This window comes from Maniola jurtina, chromosome 21 (genome assembly GCF_905333055.1).
Source record: "Maniola jurtina chromosome 21, ilManJurt1.1, whole genome shotgun sequence".
NCBI lineage: Eukaryota > Metazoa > Arthropoda > Insecta > Lepidoptera > Nymphalidae > Maniola > Maniola jurtina.
The window spans coordinates 1,876,021-1,894,534 of NC_060049.1; the positions used below are offsets into that span (position 1 = coordinate 1,876,021).

Consider the following 18,514-nt stretch of genomic DNA (forward strand, 5'->3'; position numbering starts at 1 on the left):
TCTTTCATTGTTAGTTAAATTACAAGATATTAATATATTTTAATATACTAAATGTATAATAATTAATTAACTTGTATCTTGTTATAACTAACATAGCTGAAAGAGTTAAACATGTGTCAAAGCAGTATGGTATAGAAAATAAAATATAAATGATTCATTTTTTTCTTTTATTATAATATTGTAAGGCACAATTTTGGATATAATCATCTTCATTGAAATCCTTCTTCGCGCCACTTAAAATGCGATTAGTATTTTTACACCAGCTATAAAGGAATAAGTTGCAAGATACATCTATTATATAATCAGACAATTGAGTACCATGTTGTTTACATATTGTTATAAAATCGAAATTGCACTGGACAAGTATTAATGTTTTGATATAATTTTTTATGTTATACATGTTACTTTTTTTTTTAATATATACGTAACTACATCCTGAATGTTAGAAAACATCTCTACAGCTTTTATGGCTGGATATGTAAGAACATGTTTGCCTTTAATTCTTTCTTTACTTTTTATAAATTCAAAATTATTATGGTCATTGTTGTATAGATTATTCATACAAACTTTACAATTTTTGAACACATTCGTCCTAGCTTTTTTTATTACATACCCAGTAACATATTTTAAAACATCGAAAATTTTATCATCCGCCTTTTTTTTTTGTATGCCAATCAAGATATGGTCGTTTATTATTTCATCATATTAAAGGAGAATGCCCATGGACAGTACTCTCACAAGAAGCATTGTACCTTAAATTTTTTATTCATTTATTAAACCTAAAATAAAAACATAATTTCTCACTAAGTTTCATGAATATTTGTTTTGGGATTATTTTTTTCGTAAATAAAAGTGTTTTTAAACTTCCGGCTGTTATGTAAGCCATTATTGTAGTTAGTTTTACTTTTAATTTTTATCACCTTCAGGAAAGGCAAAGGTCGTAGACCATGCAGCCTGGTAAGAAGCAATTATTGTAGTTATTTACTGATTGCCATTCATTTGTCACAAAAGTACTGAGAAGGGATGTCCATTTTTAAAAATGATATTATTGTTTGTTATATCGATTATCTAGGTCTACGATATCGATTTTTTTAATTTGAGTTTTGTTACTCTGAATTGTTTATTATTATTTTTAGAGCCTATTTTTACTGTGAAATAATATTATCTTTATTTTTACCGCATTTATGATTTTTTAACCCTCTCAAATGCGGAGTAATTAATAACACGTTTTAATGTAGGTACTTACATAATTCGAAGAAAATTAGTCGATGAAAGTCGAATCGATTTATTTTAATCGGCAAGAGTACATAGCCCCAGTCTATACTGTCTATGTTTGAGACGCCTAGCGATATATAGACGCCATATTTTTTGTTTGTTTAGATTCTATTTAGTATGTTTTGTATTTCGGTTTGTGTATGTTACGCGCCGAGTTGAGTAGCTATAGGACTTTGCTCATAGCAGAGTGAATTATCCAGTAGAGTGGTAACTAGCCACAGCCAAAGCCTCCCACTAGATGTATTATATTCTGGTCTCATAAAGCTAGGTATCCAACCATCATCATTATCAACCGCTAGACGTCCTCGTCTGGACATAGGTCTCTTGTAGGGACTTCCACAGACCACGGCCTTGTGCCGCCTGAATCCAGCGGCTTCTTGCGACTCGTTGTCTTTCCACCTAGTGCGGGGTCTTTCAACGCTGCGCTTTCTGCTACGAGGTAGTGATGCCAAGACTTTTGGGACCCAAACGCCTATCGTTTTTTCGAACTATGTGCCCTGCAAATTGCCACTTCCTGTATCCAATACGGGTGATATATTATTTCCTAATTACTATCCAATCATTCATACTAATTATTACTACAGAACATGTAGAGTTCCTACTTTTCTAACCTAACCTAACCTCAAAATATTGTAATTTTTTATGGTTAATATTTCGGAAATGCAGAAACCGTTTTCACTAATTTTTTCTACAAATATTCTGATGATGTCATTGAACAGATAGAACTTGATTTGATGGTGATACAAAAATCTTGAAGACAGTACATTTGTTCATACTTGAATGGGCATTGTCTTTTCAACTGGATCACTGTTTGAGGTTACCTTGGCTCTAAAAAAGATTTTTTTTAAGGAGTTGAACAACATATTTTTGGCAGAATCTGCTTCACAATTGGACCCTTTGGAGTGGCTGGATAGATTATTAATCAGCACAGCAGCAAAGGCAATTTCGAAGCCAGCACACGTTGGATTTATATTTCGTACGCCGTGGCTTCGAATAGAGCCAAAAAAGTTCTCCAAAGGATCTTGATTGAAATGCCTCATCCAAAAGGCCCTCAAACAGTGATCCTTGAGCAACTTCTCTTTCAAATAAATAACATTTTCGATTGTCCAGATCCAATTATTTATAGATGGGACACTGCAACTTTTCCCATTCCTATCTACAAATTTCATTGATTTCAAGACTTCTTTTGCTTTTGTCCAAGTTTCTTGATGACTGGATGAATGAGTCACGGGCCCAAGCAATAGTTTCCCTGGCTTTTTTACTGAGTTTCCAAAACTTCCATTCATCGAGTCGAAAAGTTCATCAAAAAACTTAATTAAGTCCGCAGTTTCCCTACTCTCTTCAGGTATTATTTTTTTATCTGTAACAAAGTAAATAAAAATATCTATGTAAAATGTTGCAAATATTAATATTCTAATAATGAAATATATCTGGGACACCGGCTATGAAACTTGTTTCTATTATGGCGCATACAGATAGAGCAGTGAAGGCAAGCAAAGGCAATTTGCTATACGTAAAGTTCTATACAATCAATCTCTATTATTATAAACAGTTATTAATCATAATTTTAAACAAATTAGTTGAATGGTTCAAAAAGAAGTTAACCATTCCTCACCTGCAAAATATCCCATACACTTGGCAACAGATGCGCTAAACACCTGAGTCGCACATTTCACCTTCATTTTTTTTATTTTAGCAGGTATGACATGGTTATCTGTAAGTTTTGGCAAAAATTTCAACCCTTTGTATTCCGGATTTTCTTCATATAATCTTATAATGTGATCCCATTTCCCAGTACATAGAGTATTATTTATTTTATATAAAACATTTTTAGTCAGCATATTATTCCTGATACCTTTGAGCATGTGTGGAACATCAAAAAGAGGGACAATTTCTTGATCATTGATTATAAAAATGTTTTGTTTTAGTTCTCTGTTATTTTTTAAATATAAACTTTTTGTTTCATTCACAAGTTCTTTGATGGCACTAACATTTGAGGATCCCTGATCACAAATGGTTGCTACAACTTTTAATCCAGTAGATTGCACTTTGCTTATAATAGCTTTGATTTGATTTTTTAATTCTAGTTTAGATGTGCTTCCGCTGCAAAACGTGTAAGCCAGTGGCTGCTTATAATTTTTTTGGATACCTCTTATCATGAAAACTAATGCATGGTCCGCGATTTTGTTTGCTGCTTTTATTCCATTATCTACATAACCTCTAATTAAATCTTTTTTTCTATTATAATCGAAATGAGGTGTGAGTGCCATCTCATCAAAAAGTAACACACATAATTTTTCTGTTTCTGACATTTTTGAAGCTCGTTTTTTTAAATGGGAAAATATGCTTTCATTTATGCCTGGTTTCAAGTTTGCACTAGAAATCATGCGACTTAAAGTTACAGGAGCAGGTAAAACTAAAAAGGTTCTAAACCATCTGTATGCTCTTGGTCCCATTTTATAAAATGCTAATGACAATATTTTTTCTTCTTTGGTGTATCTTCTTCCAAATTTTCCTTTATTAGCAAGATTAATCTGCATCATGAAAAACACCATGGCAGCAGTTGTAAAATTACTCGTAACTTTTAAAAATGTAGAATTTTCTGTTAATTTAAGTGCTTTCTTCAATTTTGTTGCATAGTTATCTTTGGTTTTTTGCATTTTCTTAATTTTTTCCTTAAGGAAAGATATTTCTTTGCATTGTGGTAGTCCACGTTTTACAGAACCTGTAAATTGAATAAATATTAATTAATGCACAATATGTATCCAAGCTGTCACAGCCTAGTGGTTATGATGACTCTTAATCAGAGGTTGGGGATTCGATTCTGGGCATGCACCTATAACTTTCAGAGATATGTGCATTGTAACAAATTAAATATCACTCGTTTTAACGGTTAAGGAAAACATCGTGAGGAAACCTGCATGCCTAAGATTTCTCCATAATGTTCTCAAATGTATATGAAGTCTGCCAATCTGCACTTGGCCAGCGTGGTGGATTTTGGCCATAACCTTCTCAAATTGAGAGCAGACCCGTGCTCTGTAGTTAGCTGGCTATGGGTTGATCATGGTGATGATGATGATGATGTATTAGTAAGAGAAAATATATTATTAACTAGCTGACGCCCGCGACTTCGTCCGCGTGGATTTAGGTTTTTCGAAATCCCGTGGGAACTCTTTGATTTTCCGGGATAAAAAGTAGCCCATGTGCTAATCCAAGATATTATCTATCTTCATTCTGAATTTCAGCCAAATCCGTCCAGTGGTTTTTGAGTGAAGGAGTAACAAACATACACACACACACAAACACACATACAAACTTTCGCCTTTATAATATTAGTGTGAAGTGTGATATTGTAATTTAACTATTAATGTACCTTTGAAGACAGGCTGGTGGATTTTTTCTTTACCATATTTCTTCTTTGTGAATAAATCTGTAAGAAACAGAAAAAAAGTCACTTTTAGGCTGGAGTTCGCCGAAAGCTACATAAACAACGGTTGCTAAATCAGCTGGTTTTTTCGGAACCGTCGTTTAAACAACCGTTTTAATATTTATTGTTCATCACGTAAAAGTGTAGCATGGTTACTAAATCGGCGGAACACCATCTGTTCTCAGCTACGCTGCTGCTACGAACAAACGCTAAAACGCAACGCGTTAGCGAAGACACATTGTCTTTACTATTCTACACAACAAACTGTGACGCCTATATTTAGGAGCATAAAATAAAATACTTTCAACTGGAAAAGTACAACGACACTATGGGGAAGATAAACTACACTATTGTTCTAAATTTTGCCAGGTAGTAACCGTCCCAAATTTACAACTTCGGGGCCCCGAACGTCACAGTCGTGATCATGTGTCCTGCACGTGTTGGACTGTTGATTTTTTGCTGTCGTGTTGCCGTAATTATTTGTGCGTGCATTTAAAGATGATTTTAAGAGATTCTAGTGTTTAAAATAATTTCAATATTAAAATGGAGGGCCAAAAATGTGTACAAGTGATTTTTCAAGTGACGACAAGCGCATCAGTTCGGAGTTGGTTTTAAAATTTCAAAATATAGTGGAAAGTAAGATAAGTAATTATTTCCAATCATTACATTAAACACTTGTTGTACGCTCCTGAAATGAACAACGCAAAGACAAATCAAAATAATCTAAATTGATCTGCACACAAAGGCACAACAGATGTAAAAATGTGGGAACCCCGGTTAAACGACCCTTCCGAGCTCGGTTAGGTAAAACGGCCGTTTTAGGGCTGCAAACCTCGGTTAGGTGCTGGTGAACAGTAAAAATCACTTAATCAGCCGGTTTTCTAATAATCAGCCGTTTTAAAAGTCGGCGAACTCCACCCTTAAAAGAGTATAAGTGAGAATATTATCTATACTAGCTGATGCCTACAACTGCAAAGTTTGGATTTTTCAACATCTTGTGGGAACTCTATGATGTTCAGAGATAAAAGTATGTGTAAGTCTGCCTGTGTCCATTTCCAAGTTCAAAGCAATCTATTTGTCAATTTTCGTTAAGATTGGTTCAGCAGTTAAGCCATGTAAAGGTAACAGACAGACAAGCAGACATTTCCGAATTAGCCAATCTTACAGCCAGAGGTAAAATAACTGTGAACGAACTATACTCTCTAACGGTAACGAGAAGACGAACGACGACAGAATCCTTACTAAACTAAAATAGTACGCGCTGGCGCTACTTGTATTCTAGCTTGTGTTCTTTTATTAAAACTTTGGCGGTGGACCCAAATAGAGGTCCAATAACAAACACCGCTGAGGTTTCATAGTATATATTATATTTAGCTTTACACTTGTGAGAACTTGTTACATGTCGATGAAATTCACACAGTTAATTAAAGTTAGGTATAGAATTAATACCAAATATGCATGAGTCATCAATCGAACCAAAAAAGCGGTAGAAGTGACATGTGAAACGTCAGTTACTGACACTTCTAGATAGGTTACACAGTGCGAGGAGCTGATGTGACAGTAGACAGCTACTGTGTCTATGTACTCGTATGACAGTAGCTCGACTTGCCTCGCTCGGTCACACTATGCAAACTGCTGGCGTCGCACAAGACAGCTACTGCATCAGTGTACTCGCATACTTCGTCTGTATCATGTCTCGTGCAATGTTGTTGCAAAATACACGTTTAATCACAGTACATACCACAATAAAAGCGGTCACGAAAATACTTTGTGTTGAAATACTTAGAATTGAAAAAGCTATACAAAAAAAGAAGAAGAAAAGACGTATTTGGGTCAGGAATTGGCTGCAAAGAAAAGGAGCAACGCATACAATATTTAAAGAGCTATATGATGAAGATCCCCGAGAATATAAAGCGGTTATGAGAGTGACACCTGAACAAGTGGAAATACTTTTAAATTTTATTGCTCCAAAAATTCAACGTGATGATACACTGATGAGGGATGCGATACCTGAAATTTAAGTTAAAATAACCCTAGTATACCTTTCTTCAGGGATATCGTATAGACTGTTGTCGGTATTTTTCAGAGTTTCAAAAGCATCCATAATTAAAATAATACCAGAAGTGTGTGCTGCTATCAATGAAAGTCTAAAAGATTATATCAAAGTAAGTCATTTTTATTATTCATAATCAAATTCACAACGGATTTGTTAAAGTTTATGCACATATTAAACGTGAAATTTACATAGTAATAATTTATTTATTTCGTTACTTTAGAGATTGATATTGCTAAAGCAAGTACATCATTATTATGGAGTATAGATTGTGAAGATTGATCCTGCAGTGGCGTCTAGAGTGCAGATATTGTAGGTTGAACAGGTTGATAGTTTACAGACATTGTTGGTGAAGGATTTACTGGAGCTCCGGCTGCGAACCCTACAGGCTGTGGTGATAGCGAACATTCATTAATTGCTATAATTTATGCTTCCCTCCAATACGTATCAAATATATAAGTAAAAAAACAAAACTGTTTTGGTTAACCAAAGGCCTAAAAAGATCAAGCGTAACAAAGAGACGACTTTATCTGAAATATATAAAATCAGCAAGTGATAAAGCGCTAAATAAAAAACGATACTTTGGGTATAACAAACTTTTGAAGAAATGCATAAATACATCACAGAAAATCCAAAACGCAACATTGATCTCTCGTGGACGTAATAAATGCAAATCAACATGGATGGTTATAAAAAATACAACTACTAATATCATCGAGAAACCTAACATTGAATATATTAAAAAAGATAATGAAAAAATTACTGATTCACAAAAAATTGCTGAAGAATTTAACAAATACTTCATAGAAATTACGAATAAAACACAACACATAACTAAAAATAAATCTTATAACCTGATTGATCACAAAAGCGTGAGCCTATTTGTCTCGCCAACCAATCCATTTGAGGTATATAAACTAATCATGTCACTCAACAATTCAAAATCTGTAGGTTATGATAACATAAGAACTGATATTGTTAAAGAAGTAGCGGTGCATATCTGTCACCCACTAAGTCATTTAATCAACTTATCTTTTGAATGTGGTACGTTTCCGCAACAGTTAAAGATATCAGTTGTCAATCCTATATTTAAGAAAGGCGACAAAACTGAAATGTCTAACTATAGACCCATTACCTTAATAACTATATTTTCGAAGATATTCGAGAAGGCTATGTACACTAGGCTAAATAACTTTATAACTAAAACTAATATTCTAAAAGAACAGCAATTTGGATTTCGGAAAAATAGTTCAACTACGAAAGCTTGTTTTAATTTAATTAAATTGATAACTGAAAGCATTAACCAACGTATTCCCATAGTAGCAATTTTCTTTGACATGAGCAAAGCGTTTGACTTTGTGTGCCATGATATACTTCTATCGAAGCTCGAACGATATGGAGTTCGTGGAATTGCACAAGACTGGTTTAAAAGCTATTTGACGGAAAGAGTGCAGTGCACACAGATAACAAAAGTTGTAGACGGCGTAAAACGTACGTACCAATCCACATTTAAGCATAACAAAACCGGTGTACCTCAGGGAAGCATTTTAGGACCAATTTTATTCTTACTATATATAAACGATCTTCCTGAGGTAACACAACACCACACCATCCTATTCGCTGACGATACCACTGTTTTAATCAAATGTACTAACGAAAAAACATTTAATTCAGACATCAACCTAACTATCAATCAGATCATAGACTGGCTAGATAAAAATAATTTAAAACTTAATGTAGATAAAACAAAAATTGTGGCATTCAAAAGCGTTCAAGCTAAAGATATTCCTCTTCATATTCATTACAATAACAGTGTCATATGGAACTGGAAAAATCACATTGACATTGTATGTAGTAGAATCAATAAGTTTGTGTTCGCTTTAAAAAAATTAAGGAAGATAGCCACTAGAGACGCTGTTTTGAGTGCGTATCACGGTTACGTATCATCTGTACTTAATTACGGTCTGATAATTTGGAGTAACTCAGTTGACATAGACAGAGCATTCAAAGTACAAAAAAAATGTATACGGGCAATATGCGGAGCTCACTATTTGGATAGTTTCAAACCTCTTTTTAAATCCCTTAATATACTCCCTCTACCTTGTATGTATACATATAAAAGAAATGTGCATATTTGTAAAAAATAACCCTGATCTCTTCACCAGACATGGAGATGCACTTGGAAAAGCAACGAGACACAAAGACAGATTGATATACCCTGATATAAAATTATGCTTATTCCAAAATAATTCGTATTGCATGGCAATAAGCATATTTAATCAGCTTCCTTCCCACGTCAAAGTTATGCCATTAACTACATTAAAATCATTTTTAAATAAGTGGCTATTAGAGAAATGCTTCTATTCGATTAAGGAATACTTGAATCCTTATAAATAATAGCACCTATGATTTTTCGATATCTCTAGTTTTTATTTTTATTTTGTTTGTCTAATTATTTTTAAAATATGTGTAAAAAACAAAATATATTATGACATTAAGCACTACCTAACAGACAAGCATATTTTGAGTTGTTAATAATAATTGATATGTTTTTTATGGTTTTTATAATGTTGACATTTTTTGATCTTTATTTAACTATTATTTTATACTTTGCTTGTGTAAAGTCTATGTATGTCTTTCTTTACTTAATATTTTAGTCTTGACTTTATTTGTATTTAATTTAATTGAATTTAAGATAATATTCAAACACCAGTTATAGTGATAAAATGTATAAGGCTCATCAGACATTATTCCAACATATTGTACCTACATTTTATTGAATAAATCATTGAATTTGAATTTGAATTTGAAGATTGTTCCAGCTGTGTAGAGAGTGCAGATATTGTAGGTCCAACAAGTTGATAATTTACAACAGGCTGTGGTGATTGTTAATTTGATGAGCAGAGCGTGGAATTGAGCTTGCGATGGATGCACGGGTTATTCGAAATAAACACTTCATTAACGAGTCTCAAATTATATTTAAACTGATAATAATTATATTAAAGAGATACAGAGAGCGTCCGACATGATTGGAGGGCGAAACCAAAGAGAGAGAGAAAGCATAGAGAACTTTCAGTGATAATATTAACATGTATTGTCCATGGATATAAAGCCGTATATAGACTTTCCAACAGTGATGACGTACATTCAGAACTGTAATTAGAAGGTGAATACACAATTCTAGCACAGAGGGCGCTCTTACGGTATCTAGAGAGTATCGCCTGTATTTCATCTGTCGCATCAATTCTATCAATCGAAGGTAACTGTTTAATCTGAATTGCTACATGTCTTCCAATAACATCACACTCATCTTCTAATTCTCTTGGAACCGGGGCAGATACGTTTCCTAAACTGTTATTTAGTTCTTTGAGTTCATTCACGGCTGCTTGAATTTCAGACCGTTCTGATGATAATTTCGTCTTTAATTTTGGAGTTTTGGGTGGCTTCACCACTTTTGTATGAACGGCGTTGTTGCTATTGTCACTAGCATCATGGTCCTCGTTATGCGTGGCCTCGTTTCCTGACGTTGATGCAACGTTGCTTTCTGACGTTGATGCATGATGTAGTTCCTGAAATTAACATTACTGTTTTATTTTTCAGATACCGAATGCGGAAGAATGGCAAGATATAGAAGTAGGATTCGCTTCGAGGTGGAATTTCCCGAATTGTTGTGGAGCTATTGATGGAAAACACATAACAATTCAAGCACCACCAAATTGTGGCAGTGAATATTATAACTACAAAGGATCAAATAGTATAGTGCTCATGGCCGTCGTGGATCACGATTATACTTTCAGATATATAGATATAGGCTCATACGGTCGTAATGCAGATGGTGGGGTATTCCAAAACTGCTCTTTGTATCCTTATCTAGAAAACAATTTATTGTTGCCTGAAAATGGTATTCTAGTTGGAGATGATGCTTTCCCTTTAAAGCCGTATTTACTAAAGCCCTACAAAAATACATTGACTACCGCAGAAAAGATTTTTAATTATAGATTGAGCAGAGCAAGAAGGATTGTGGAGAATGGGTTTGGCATTCTAGCATCTCGTTTTCGTGTTTTGGGAAAGCCAATTCAAGTTAAAGAGGAAACTACGATAAAGATCGTCTTATGTGCATGTACATTACACAACTGGTTACGTATCACTGCATCAAGCACTTATACACCACCAGGAACTACCGATTATGAAGACATTATAAACTCTCAAATCATTCTGGGGCAGTGGAGGTCCGAAATTAATGAATTACCGAGTATTCGTCGCTCGAGAATCAATAATAAATCGAAAGCAATAGCAGAGAAAATGCGCGATAAATATAAAAATTATTTTAATGGCGAGGGAGCAGTTACCTGGCAAAATAATATGATTGTGTAATTAGAAATAAAAAACTTACCAGATTACTTGATGTTTTTTTTCTTTTAGATTAATTATTTTCATAATATAATCCATAGAATCGAACCATTTGATAGATGGTTTATAGATCTCATCAGTGCCAGATCCACTTTTTTTGGTCTTTTCAATTTTCAATAACTCCTGGTTATACGTAGAACGTAAATTTTTGATTTTTTTTTGTAACTTCAATGGTGTTTTGTAAATTACATTCTAAGCGGATGTATTCTAACGACGCTTTACGCTAATCTCTGTTCTTATAATTAGGATCCAAACAATTCCATAAGTTCGTTTGATCCTTGTATAGCTCCACAAACTTAATATTTTGATCGGATGTCCACCTGTCCGCCATTTTGACGCCGAAACAAGAAACACTGCACCTGGGGTGGACCCGAGCGTACAAGCTACTGTCATTTCGCAAAATCGTGCGAGTTGATGGGTTGATTACACCTAACGAGTACAGTGGCGAGTCAGTGTCCTCGGCCGAGTGCTCGGTTGGTATAAACACTTTAACGAGTGCTCGGCCGAGTGCTCGGTCGAGCATAGAGGCGAGAGAGTCACTAGAATCCCAATCTGTTTACTAGGCCGAGTACCCACCTCCCCGCTTCATTCTTCTGCCCCCGCAGCGACTCGCTGTCCCGCTCGGCACGCGTGAACACGCACTCGCTTGTCACTCGGTCACTCGACACTCGGTCGTTCGTCACCAAGCAGTGTGCGTGTTTATGTTTTTGTTTTCAAAATTATTATCCTAATTTCAATTAAAATGGCCGCTAATAACAAATGGAGCTTGGAAACAACGATAAAATTTATTCAGTGTTACAAAATACATGAATGTTTGTGGAATTTTTCATCACCCGATTACAAAAACAAGGACAAGCGTAATGCAGCACTAATTGCAATAGTAAATGAGATGAACATCAACGACTTTGGTGTCACAGAGGTGAAGAACAAAATCAAAAATTTAAGATCAACTTACAGCCAAGAATTGAAAAAAATTGAAGACTCAAAGAAATCGGGAGCTGGAATAAATAATCTTTATGTCTCAAATATAAAATGGCTCAAGGAAATGGAGGAGGTATTCATGAATGATCTGAAAAGAAAGACGTACGAGAATGTGAGTATCAATTTTTATTTACGTTTTTACAACTTAAAACATAACTATTACTTATGTAGGTCTTTCAGTTAATCATTCTATTTTGCCATGGAACGGCGCCTGGGCCGGAGAAGTATTCTGCATATTTGTTACGTAAATCTCTTGCTACCCTCCCTGCATAGTTTGTGTTGTGGTCGGTAATGTTTGGCAAGTTGTTAATAAGTTCTCGTCTCCAAGACCCCTCAGTTATAGTGCCTGAATCAGTGTCTTCTTCATCAACACAACCTCGCCGAAAATATGTACTTGAACTTGTCTTTCGTAGCCAATTATGAAGAGCGCATGAGGCTCGTATGATTTTATCAGTTGTGTCAACATCAGTTGGTATACGCCTTTGGAAAATTTGAAATCTGCTTGCCAGAATACCAAATCCGTTTTCAACTATTCTGCGCGCTCTGGATAAGCGGTAGTTAAAAATTTTTTGCGTCGTTGTAAGATTGGTACCACTATACGGTTTAAGTAAATACGTTTTTAATGCGAAAGCATCATCGCCCACTAAAAAACCTCCCTTTGGTAATAAATTATTTTCGAGACTGTGACGTAGTGAGCTTTGTCTGAAAATTCCTGCATCAGAGTTTCTGCCATTTGCTCCTACATTTAAATAGCGAAAACAATAATCATGGTCAACTACAGCCAGTAAAACAATACTGTTCGAACCTTTGTAGTTGAAATATTCACTTCCAGAATTTGGAGGCGCATCAATCAAAACATGTTTGCCATCGATGGCACCATGACATCCAGGAAAATTCCACCTAGTTCTGAAACCATCTTCAATTTCTTGCCATTCATTATGATCTGGTATCTGAAACAATTTTATTTTGTTAATTACAGATTCAATCGGTGTCTCAAATTCACGGTCATCAAAATGCTGAGCAACAACAAAGTGATTTACAATGCGTAGCCTCTTCTGAACAAGCAAATCGTTCACAATCTACAGTCACTGATGCCAATGCTACAAATAATACATCTACTGGCACTTCTGCTACTCCTTCACGACCAAAAAAGAGGCCTAGAGAAATTGTAAAAGCCATTAATGATTTAAAGACGATGCACGATAAAGTATTTAAAGAAGAAGAAGAAACACCATTCGACTTATTTGGTAAAAGTGTTGCAATGCAATTAAAAACAATGTCAGTGGAAAATGCGTTAAGGGCACAACAGAAAATTCAATGCATTTTAACCGACATTGGGATAACTGATTATAGGGAGAGAACAGCTTCATCAATCTCTACCTACGAGTCAGTTGCGACTCCAGCATCTACTTATTCAAGTTACGATGAAACGCTGACGGCCGGCACATATGAAGTTGGTACTGAAGATAGTAATGCTGTTTATTCTTATATTATCCAAGAACCAGAAGCATCAACAGAAATTACTGCCACGGATGATCTCATTCACTCAGCTATGCAGGCTGCTTCTGTTAGTAGTAATAGGTCTGAATAGTTTTAAGTACTTGTGTAGATACTGATTTTTATTAACAATAAACCGGAATTAAGGTAAATAGTAGTTTAATTAAATTATATAACTACATAATTAACCTATAGCAGTCCAACGCTGCACGTTCACACTCTGCTTTCAATCATCCTCTTGAATAAGTAGCGGACCCCGATCGATAGGTAAGAGTAAAAGGCTAGGGAAGATAATGATGATGATCATGTGCCATACTCATTTCACAAGTAAAACACTTACCCTCACATATAATTCTAAATAGTTTACGATGGCGTCCAGTACTTCTGGTATAAACACTGATATCGCAGATCGAGACACTCTATAAAATGCTTGCAAATATCGATAGCTTATCCCAGCTGCTAAATAACTTAATGTTACTTGCAGTTTAACCTTTGCTGGTATAGCTTCTCTCAAAATTGTATCTTGTCTTTGTATATATGGTGTTATGTTCTCCAGCAATGTCTCAAAACGTTCTACAGTCATTCTCAAAAGTGCCTTGAATTCTTTGGGATCTTCTGACTGCAATCCATTAAAAAGGCTATTAGTTGCTCCAAGGACAGTTCGCCTTAAAATCCATGTTCTGGTCCAAATTCTTCGGTCTTCATCTTCTAATAAATCCCACAATTGTTTAATAATGTCTGGTAACAGCCGGTTGAAAACCCGTTTAAATTCTTTTTTTTTGCGATCCATTGCAGAGCGTGATCAAAACTGAACTGACTCCCCACTGTAGTAAATACGTGTGAACACCCACTCGGTAACGGCGACTCTCTCGGCCGAGAGCTCATTTACTGACTCGCCACTGTACTCGTTAGGTGTAATCAACCCATGACGACCGAGCGGCGTGCGAGTGGCGCGGTGGGGGAAGGCGAGTAGCGAGTAAAAACAAAAAATGTTGAAGTAATAGCTGATTTACACAGGGTCAGTAGAAAAGTCAGTCGCAGCGCCAATGTCGGCGCCGCGACTGACTTTAACTGTTTACATGAAGTAAAGTAGTAGTGGTGCGTTTCTCACGGTGAGCACACGTGTGTGAAGTCAGTGGGAAAAATGAATTCGCGAAAACAACTGAAACGACGATTTAATTATTTGTTGAAAAATTTATCAATTTTGCTGTTGAATGAGTTAATAGAAATGGTAGAAAATGAGACAACTAAAAATAAACGACAATGGGTAAGAAAATGGATTGACGATAGAAACGAAACTGGTGGCTCTGCTTTGTTGCTGAAGCAATTGCGATTTGAAGATCCTGCGGAGTACAAACTGGCTATGAGGATGTCACCACAGAATTTTGACGAATTGCTGTCAATGATATCGAGCTCTATTCAACGACATGATACATTCATGAGAGATGCTTTACCAGCCAAAATTAAACTGGAAATAACGCTGACATTTTTGGCTTCAGGAATGTACTATCGGTTCCTTAGTCACTTTTATCGTGTCTCAAAACCAGCAATTTCTAAACTAATACCAGAAGTGTGTTGGGCAATATATACGGCACTAAAAACACATATTAAGGTAAGAAAATTTTTATTATTAAATTATTAGAAAATTAAGAAATACAACATCAAAATAGTATTAAGAATTTTCATAAGCACGCATAATCGTGTTAACAGCAGTGTTATTTTCACTTTCAGCTTCTTCGTTGATCGTGGTGTTGTAATTCAAACCTGAGGGTGTAATAATAACCTGCCTGGGGTTTACAAATGTGGGGTTCGTTGATCGATCGGAAGGATGAAATCCTAAAGAGCTGTTGCTAGTGGCAGGCTCGGCAACCTCTGGCGGGTAAAATGTTATGGTGTTGTCGCTTGATGCAGTCATTGGGTTGGGCTCCAGGGAGTAAAATCCCATGCTACTTGTGCTGCTTGTTGTAGTTGCTGCCGGACTAGGGATAATATAGTTAGGGGATGAAGAGTGTGCATTTTCTGTATACTTCTTTTGTTGTATATTAGCCAATCTAGCTTTAGATAATATTTTTTGGATCTCTTCTTGTGCAATAACAGATTGTTCTTCAGACAGTTTTTTTAGTTGAGCCGCCACATGTTTACCGAAAATATCAGCGTCAGACTCTTCTTCAGATGGTGACATTTTAACATCATTTGACACACTTTTTAAGTCCTTTATCATGGCGGCCATCTGAGATATTTTGGAGCGTTTTGATCGCGGAGGCCCAGGTTGATTGGGAGCTATCACAGAATTTCGAACTGGCGTCTGGATGGCTTGAGTTGGCGTTTCAGTAGAATTATCATTATTTTCAGTAGATCTTGATACATTTTCAGCTCCGTCACCAACACCCTCAGCTTCACCCAACTCAGCGTCATCGTTGCTGGTTCCTGAGTTATCCTGTTAATGAGAATAAAATGTTATGTTTAATAAATCATTAGTTGATGATAATACGTATTTAGGTTGTAATTATTTTTTTTTGTTTACAGATTCCAGAACGAGAGGAAGAATGGAAAATTATTGAAGGCGGTTTCAATACCAAGTGGAATTTCCCTTCGTGTTATGGAGCAATCGATGGGAAGCATATTATAATTAAAGCTCCTCCAAATAGTGGAAGTGAATTTTATAATTATAAAAAAACCAATAGTACAGTATTGTTAGCACTTGTAGACCACGACTATTGTTTTTCATATATAGACGTTGGAGCGAATGGAAACGCCTCTGATGGAGGTGTTTTCAAAAATTCCTCATTATATCGTCGGTTGGAAGATGGATTGCTTCCTACAAATGGAGTAATAGTTGGTGATGCAGCATTTCCACTGAAGAATTATTTACTAAAACCCTATCCAGGTACGCAGCTAAGTACTGCCGAGAAAGTCTTTAACTACAGGTTGTCGCGTGCAAGGCGCATAAGTGAAAATGCTTTTGGTATACTGGTTTCTAGATTCCGAGTGTTCGAAAAAGCAATTCCAACCCATGTGGACACAGTTGATGCCATTGTCTGTGCAGCCTGTGCCCTGCATAATTGGTTGCGAAAGCGTTCAAGTTCCTACATAACATCTACTTGTGTAGACAGAGAGGACAATGATGGACAAATAATAGAAGGAACATGGAGATCGGAAATAAATCCACTATCAAGCATTTCAGAACAACAAAGAGGCAACCATTCCATGACTGCTAAAGAAAAAAGAGACCTATATAGGAACTTCTTCATGAGTGCTGGACGTGTGCCATGGCAATTGGATAGAATTCATTAATTTTGTATAGGTACCTAGGATGGAAATAAAATAAATAAGTTACAATAAATACTTACCATTGTTTTCCTTTTTACAATAGCATTTTTTATAAAGCCGTCCAGTTCTTGAAACCACTTGACTTTTGGGACATATACGTCCCCACTAGCGCCAGATCTGGTGGATTTTTGTATCTTGTCGAGCTCTAAATAATATGTAGCCCTTATGGCTTTAATTTTATTTTTTACTTCAGTAGAAGTGAGCCCTTGGATTTGCATTTGTTGAGCCATATTTTGCAACGCTGTTGACCGCATTTCTTTATTGCGGTAATTTAGGGATTTAATATCCCAAAGGCACTCGTTTTCGCCATATAATTGCACCAATTTTAAGGTTTCGTCTTCGCTAAGCTTACGCGTCATTTTTATCGCCAGCGAAAAAAACGTGGTCACTCTACAACGCAGCGACAGTGACTAACCACGCACTGGCTTGTCTGTTTACACGGAGTTTATTTGGCTGGCGCGGGGGTGCGCGGGTGGCGGGGGGCGCCAACTGACTTTAAAATATTCGTGTCCGAATATTCAAGTCAGCGCTGACTTCAAGCCACTGTACTGACTTCAAATCAGTTTACACAGGGTTTTTTTCGGGTCAGCACTGACTTGCCTCGAATTTGTAGTCAGTTACTGACCCTGTGTAAATCAGCTCTAACTCGGACGCGAGCAACTGTCCCACTCGCACATGACAATACTCGATATGATGCGGTCACACGGTGCGAGTAGCTGCACCTCAGTAACTGACTCGGTCAGCTCGCATGCCAGCTCGCACTGTGTAACCTAGGCATTATTGTGAGTGACAGCTGCGTTCAGAAAATGGATGAAAAACTAATGCTCATTGTTTTATTATACTTTAAAAATAGATTTACCTTTAAAAAAAAATAATGTACGCACAGAAATACAGACGAGAGTGGGAAAATATGGACGAATTTAAAGGATGGTTAAAACCGGCAAGTGGAAACTCAAGCAAAGCGTTTTGTACTTATTGTTCGACGGAAATTTTTGCTAAATTATACGACATAAAGAAGCATGCTGAGACAAAAAAGCATAAACAGAAAGTAGACTTCAAAACAGGTACGAGAATTGAATTTAAAATTCGTTTTGTTGATAGCAGACTCGATCGATGGGAAAAATGAGTTAAACACTTTAATTTTATCAGTTTTTTCTTTCTAAAACAAAAGTATCAACCCCATTTTTTGAGAAAGAGAGAGACACAAGAAAGAGATGCAGTATTGACATAATGCACGTATAAGAAACGAATAAAGCTATTATATTTCTATCCCTCACTGCGTGCCGGTATTTACAAGAGATATCACATCTTGTGCTGTAGAAAGCAATGTAATTCTATGCTATTCGCTATCCCTTTCGGTGACACGTTTGTTGAACTTCTTGAGGTTATTTATTTTATGTATGCAGAGTCTTAGCCAAGGAGCTGATTTGCTTCTACACAATCTCTAAACTAAACTAAATTGACAGGTCTAAATCTAGTGCTATCCTTTTCCGCAAGCAATATTATGATAGGGATAGCAATAGATTTAGACATTATCATTT

At 35.9% G+C, this 18,514-nt stretch overlaps 2 protein-coding genes across 2 annotated transcripts; one reads left to right on the plus strand and one right to left on the minus strand.

The window, feature by feature from the left end:
- The first annotated feature begins 11,396 nt into the window (after nucleotides 1-11,396).
- LOC123876355 lies at nucleotides 11,397-13,795 on the plus strand. Its single transcript, XM_045922586.1, has 2 exons — nucleotides 11,397-12,258; nucleotides 13,126-13,795. The coding sequence occupies exons 1-2, from the start codon at nucleotides 11,908-11,910 to the stop codon at nucleotides 13,735-13,737; spliced, it is 963 nt and encodes a 320-aa protein (XP_045778542.1). The 5' UTR covers nucleotides 11,397-11,907; the 3' UTR covers nucleotides 13,738-13,795.
- Nucleotides 13,796-15,315: 1,520 nt separating this feature from the next.
- LOC123876528 lies at nucleotides 15,316-17,396 on the minus strand. Its single transcript, XM_045922836.1, has 2 exons — nucleotides 16,994-17,396; nucleotides 15,316-16,080 (listed from the first exon to the last, which is right to left on the minus strand). Exons 1-2 carry the CDS (start codon nucleotides 17,330-17,332, stop codon nucleotides 15,316-15,318), a joined length of 1,104 nt encoding a protein of 367 aa, XP_045778792.1. The 5' UTR covers nucleotides 17,333-17,396.
- Between the last annotated feature and the right edge of the window lie 1,118 nt (nucleotides 17,397-18,514).

Coding starts and splice junctions, on each gene's coding strand:
- LOC123876528 (XM_045922836.1), bottom strand. CDS start 17,332: ATGACGCGTAAGCTTAGCGAAGACGAAACCTTAAAATTGGTGCAATTA. Junction 16,081..16,993: donor TTGTAAAAAGGAAAACAATG/GTAAGTATTTAT, acceptor TCTCATTAACAG/GATAACTCAGGAACCAGCAA.
- LOC123876355 (XM_045922586.1), top strand. CDS start 11,908: ATGGCCGCTAATAACAAATGGAGCTTGGAAACAACGATAAAATTTATT. Junction 12,259..13,125: donor AAAGAAAGACGTACGAGAAT/GTGAGTATCAAT, acceptor TGTTAATTACAG/ATTCAATCGGTGTCTCAAAT.